This window comes from Acyrthosiphon pisum, chromosome A2, assembly GCF_005508785.2.
Source record: "Acyrthosiphon pisum isolate AL4f chromosome A2, pea_aphid_22Mar2018_4r6ur, whole genome shotgun sequence".
Classification (NCBI taxonomy): domain Eukaryota; kingdom Metazoa; phylum Arthropoda; class Insecta; order Hemiptera; family Aphididae; genus Acyrthosiphon; species Acyrthosiphon pisum.
Genome location: NC_042495.1, coordinates 111,074,893 through 111,080,295, shown reverse-complemented (window position 1 = coordinate 111,080,295; position 5,403 = coordinate 111,074,893). Strand labels below are relative to the sequence as shown.

General features: G+C 29.0%; 2 protein-coding genes across 2 annotated transcripts in view; one reads left to right on the top strand and one right to left on the bottom strand.

Moving 5' to 3' along the window:
- On the top strand, nucleotides 1-1,345 carry LOC100574139 (integrator complex subunit 12). Its single transcript, XM_003240049.4, has 5 exons — nucleotides 1-357; nucleotides 425-621; nucleotides 696-858; nucleotides 932-1,025; nucleotides 1,092-1,345. Exons 1-5 carry the CDS (start codon nucleotides 142-144, stop codon nucleotides 1,241-1,243), a joined length of 822 nt encoding a protein of 273 aa, XP_003240097.1. The 5' UTR covers nucleotides 1-141; the 3' UTR covers nucleotides 1,244-1,345.
- Nucleotides 1,241-5,403, bottom strand: part of LOC100168902 (elongation factor-like GTPase 1) — a 7,874-nt gene continuing 3,711 nt past the window's right edge. Inside the window, exons 7-17 of the mRNA XM_001943419.5 lie at nucleotides 4,715-4,905; nucleotides 4,338-4,646; nucleotides 4,138-4,279; nucleotides 3,875-4,068; nucleotides 3,264-3,349; nucleotides 2,818-2,929; nucleotides 2,311-2,656; nucleotides 2,052-2,232; nucleotides 1,847-1,983; nucleotides 1,597-1,784; nucleotides 1,241-1,522 (exon numbers count right to left, since the gene is read on the bottom strand). Of these exons, the coding sequence (XP_001943454.2) occupies nucleotides 1,334-1,522; nucleotides 1,597-1,784; nucleotides 1,847-1,983; nucleotides 2,052-2,232; nucleotides 2,311-2,656; nucleotides 2,818-2,929; nucleotides 3,264-3,349; nucleotides 3,875-4,068; nucleotides 4,138-4,279; nucleotides 4,338-4,646; nucleotides 4,715-4,905 (2,075 nt within the window). The 3' untranslated portion in view covers nucleotides 1,241-1,333. The remainder of the gene's footprint in view (nucleotides 1,523-1,596; nucleotides 1,785-1,846; nucleotides 1,984-2,051; nucleotides 2,233-2,310; nucleotides 2,657-2,817; nucleotides 2,930-3,263; nucleotides 3,350-3,874; nucleotides 4,069-4,137; nucleotides 4,280-4,337; nucleotides 4,647-4,714; nucleotides 4,906-5,403) is intronic.

Genomic DNA, 5,403 nt, shown 5'->3' with positions numbered 1-5,403 from the left:
ATAATAAAAACAAATTACAATTTATGAAATATCAAATACTTATAGACTTGCAATTTATTATGGGCACTATACCTGTATAATATCCTTACAACCTATCAGGTTTGTTTTCTCATATAAATTGTTAATCACCCATCAAGCATCATGGAGGCCACTGTAGAACTTGAACCGTTCATGAAGACCGGTTTCAAAATTGCTCGTCGCACCAAGGACTCAAATTCTATTAAAAGTTTGCTAAAACATTTTGAAGACTCTATACAGGAGTTGTACGGTAGCAGTCGGCGGCCCTCAAACGCTGCCAAAAAATTACCCGTTCCTACTGCTCTGCTATCAAAAGATCTGGGTATTGAACAAATAGACGTAAGTTATAATCATCTTCATGATAATATTATATTAACTGCATAATATACTTATAATAACCTTCTAGTTAGATGACACGTCTAGCAGTTCGAGTTCCTCGTCCAGTCCGATAGCAGCAACATCCAAATCCATCATAGAAGTGCGCTCTTCTCCACCACCCACAATTACATTGGAGCAGGCCAAATCTGATCCTGTCATAAATATTGACTCAGATTCTGAATCAGAAATAGAAAAGGCAGAAGCTTATTCATGTTGTACTTGCAAGTATGTAAAAACAATTATCATTAAAACTTTGAAACAATAAAAATTTGATTTCTTTCTATTTTTTTGTTTTTTAGAGAGAGTTATGTTTTGATGGGAAACAGTCTGGTAGAATGTTTGGAATGTCATTCCATGTATCATCAGAACTGTCATAACCCGCCAATCATAGACATAAACCTGAATGACCCCCGAATTGTTTGGTACTGTTTCAATTGTAGACAAAAAGACTCTCAGAAAACTGTGAGTATAATACGTCACATATTTTGAAATTCCTTGTTTTTGTATGATTTCAATTTTTTTATTATATTTAAAGGAATCACGTTCATCAGGAAAGGAAAGCAAGAAAAGCTCTTCTAAAAATTCTTCTAAGGCAGAAGGATCTAAGTCCAGTAGTAAAAGCTCACAAGGTAAATTGCATAAATATTTGTGAATTATAAACGATAACATTATCATAAGTGATTTATCTTTTTCAGCCAAATCAAGTTCTAGTAAAGCTAAATCATCTTCTGCCAACAGTAGTCCTAAACATTACCCGCCCACTTCGAGTACAATGATGTCTGTAATGGAAAAGAGAGTTCAAATGATGAAAAAGAAAGCTGCTAAAAAATCTGAGAAAAAGAAATAAAAACATAACAATCAATATTATATTTAAAGAAAAAAAAAGAATACTGTACATTAATTCTTTGAAAGACATAATTTTAATAAATGACATAATTTATTTATTTTTTGACAGAGTACGTTGTTTTTCACCAAATTCTACAATTTTCTCTTCTACTGATAAGCCTTTGCGCCTACGAACGGCATTCATGTAATTTAAAGCTCGATTACCAGAATCCGCTTTTTCCCCAAACAGTTCCAATTCTTCATCAGTGTTTGGTACCCAAAATGGATCAATATCAATTACCTATTGTGAAAAAAATATTTAAAATGATTCATACAAATAGTTCTTTTAATATTCATTATTTTAATATTTATTACCTCCCAATGACTAAAAACTAGTTGTGGACTAGCCAAACCAGATGTCTGTTTGCGTATTTCCGCAGAAAAGGAAAAGCTTTCGATAACCGGTAACAAAGCAGTTATATTGAAAGTGGATGCTGAACCATGCGTCATATCAGAACTAATAACTCGACCATGACGTCTCCCCAAAACTGCATACATTTTACCTAAACGACAATATGTCATTAAAATTGATAAAATCTGTTTAAATTAAGAATGCAAAATTTACCGAGAATTTCGGCGTTGGCTTGAATAGAACACGAATACATTGCAGCCATAAGTCTTTGTGGTTGAGCTTGGAAAGCTTTCCGGCATCCATCTTTCACAGCTGACATGATTTGCCCAGACATAGGCCCATAAGGATCACTATTTTTTAATCAATATCCAATTTTAGAACTGTTCATGTTAATCAAATTAAGAAATAAATTATTCACCACGAGATCTGTTGTGAAACATCAACTGTCCAATCTTCGACTACAAAACATACACCCATCATTGGTTCTTCACATAGAGGACCAGCTAAAGTTGCTATTTGAAAACCATTCATAAAACTATTTTCATACTTTGTCAAATCGTTCACATTGTCTTTTGGATTCCATACTGACCTTGTGTAATCTGAAATAAAATATTATTTATATTAAACATACATGCTCATTGAAACAATTTTATAATGAACATTTAATAGCAATTTACTAGGGATTTTATTCAATAAGATATTCGGGCCACATTTTCTAGGTCCAAACGCCCAAATTTGAGACACGTCTATGCTGTTTCCAAGCGCTTCTTGTAATTGAGACCGAAATGTATCGATAGCGATTCTAATATTTTTAGAAACACTGTCCTCAATTGTCAAATGTTCCAATGCGTCTGAAATATTTTCAGTTTTTTGTTCTGACAAAGCTCTTAAAATGTCTGTTGATTTCTCTAGAAGATTTGTAACAGCTATTGGTAAAGGTTCCGCTCGAATCTTAATACAGCATAGATGATTTGACGTATAAACATTCAAAAGACCGGTTGGATTTTCTTCAATTTCATTTTTCTATACATGTACAAAAGATATTTGTTAATTACTAGTTAATTATTTACCATTCAAACAAGAAACTTAACATTTATTATTTTTTTTATTTAATTAATAATCTGTTTATAGTTTATAACATCATTTTCAAAGGTTCAACTGTATAATATTATGATAATAATTACTTGATTCTGGTTTTCAACAATTTCATGAGCCATGTCCACTTTAGGCGGAACCACAACAGTTTCTCGGAAAGGTACTATCGGAGCTGAAGCAACTACATCAATTTTAGCGTACCTTACGAAAAAATTAAAAGTGATTAATATAAATATTTTGTTATTAGTACTTAGAATCACAATAAACACATATATTTGGATTTATGTAAGTCTATTTTTTTTTCTATATTACTTTATAAATTTATAATCTTTACAATCTATAAGAAATATTTCCAAATAAGTAAAATTGATATTTATAAATTAGGTGACATGATTTACATGACGTATGAGAGGTAAAATATAAGTTTACCTAACAAAAATCTTAATTCAATTTAAATTATTAAATTTTAAATTTTAGGTTTAGTTATTTAGCTTTTAAATATAAGGTTTTTATTAAAGTTTTTATTGATTTATACCTTTCACGAAGGTCGTCTAAACATTTTTGAAGATGTACTTCTCCTGCAGTGACAATTACATGCTCACCTGTTTCTTGCATCATTACCTATAACAAACAATATCAATTTTGTAATGTTAATTCATTCATTAATTTGAATTTGAAATTTGTAGCATAATTCAAATTATATAAACAATATTAATTAAAATCAATAATAGATTAAGCCAATAAGAAATTTTACCTTGGAAAAACATAAAATACCGTAAATCGTAAGATTCAAATTCTATAAATAGTAAATATTCAACACAAAATGTGTTTATTCTCAATACATTTCTTTATAAGAAATTAATTGATCAGTTAAAATAAATAATAATTATAATTTAAAACATTTAAAGTAATGTGAAAAATAAATCACCAAAATGTGTAATTAGTGAAAATAAAGAACACTTTCAAAAAAGAATTGGAATGCTTTAAAGAAATAACCAAACAAAAGATAAAAAATATTTGGACAACTATATAATATATATATATATATATATATAAAAATATAAATATTTTCTTTTAATCTAAATTAAATATAAAATATAAATATTTTTATCATGTATTATTATACCAACACAATTTTCACATTACCTGAACACACGCATCTGCTTGATTAAGTAGCTTAAGACCCTTCACAAGGTCAGGCAAATCCATTGAATGTTTTGGTTCCAAAGCCACCCTCATGATTGGTGTGGCCATAGCTTTAATTTCTGTAAATGGGGGACAAGCTAAAGTCGTAGACAAAGTAGCACTCTTTAAGATGTATTGTTCTAAATTACCAGCACCTATATAATATATCAGAACAATAAAATTAATATTTTATGAATGAAAATATGATTTAAAAATATTTTTACCAAATATATTGCCAGCAGGAACTTCGTCTACTGGTTCCAAGTCTCTACCCATTAACATGTACAAATCAGTTATGCTAGTTTTCATAATATGTTGGTCAGATTTTAAAGTAGTCAAAGTGCATTTTTCATCGACATAAAAATCCTAAAAACAATATTATAAAATTTGTATATATAACATAATATTACTCATAAAAACTTACACTATCTGTTATTTTTGATGGATCATGTTTAGGTCCTAAAACATATATCTCTTGACCACGACGAATTGTACCACTGTACATTCTTCCAAACGCAATAAACATAACATCATTTTCATTTTGCGTAGGTTCTATAACTTCTGGTTTATTTTCTTCATTATTAACTGTAATACTACATTTAGTCTCTGAATCTTCTGATTTTATTACACTGTTTTTTAAAGCATGCTTAATTCTTGCCAACTCTCGTCTTTTAGCTATTTCCTCAGCAGTTAATACTTTTGGTTTATTTTGAGGTAAATATTTTCTTTTAATCTAAATTAAATAGCATCAATTAGATGATAATATTTTCATTTAAAAAATATAAATTAACATATACAAACCGGAAACATTTTAGAAACAAAAGCTATAACTGGGACGGAAGCATCATCAGGAGAACATTTTGAAAAAACAGTTTTCAATGATATGGTTTCCTTAGGCATAAGGTTGAATTCTTTCATTGGAGGACAGAGTAAGTTTTCAATTTTGACATCAGTAAGTTGATTTGGTGACGGACATTTATCGCATACCATACCTAAGGAGAATTCAAGATGAATTATCTAGTTCAAAACATATAATTCATATAAGACATTAAAATTAAAAATCAATAGATGAACCTAACAGATTTAACCAGAAAAATCAATACCTGTAACAAATAGTCATAACTCAATATATTATCAACAACCTTTGTTAATAAAAAATATTGGAACTTAAATTAGCTAAGATATTATAATAAAATAATATAATTTAGATACCCAGAGATCTTTCTATGAAAGAGTCAGAAAACATAGAATATAAAAGATTTCTATATATAGATATAAAAAAATATTGATGTAGTTAAGACAAATTGATAAAAAATTATTCGGATTAAGAAGTTGCAGTAATAATGCAGCTGGGTTATGTTTGTCATTAAATATTAATTTTAATCTATATCAAAATATTTATTGTTCAAAAAATGCTTTACTCAAGTTAATTTAATTTAAGAGGATGTCAGCGCACTATTCGTTTTCTCTCTCTAGCCCACGCGCAACAT

Excerpts from the sequence above, each read along its gene's own strand:
- LOC100574139 (XM_003240049.4), top strand. The coding sequence starts at position 142 with ATGGAGGCCACTGTAGAACTTGAACCGTTCATGAAGACCGGTTTCAAA. Across the intron at positions 358-424 it reads TGGGTATTGAACAAATAGAC|TTAGATGACACGTCTAGCAG; the intron begins GTAAGTTATAAT and ends ATAACCTTCTAG. Across the intron at positions 622-695 it reads TATTCATGTTGTACTTGCAA|AGAGAGTTATGTTTTGATGG; the intron begins GTATGTAAAAAC and ends TTTGTTTTTTAG.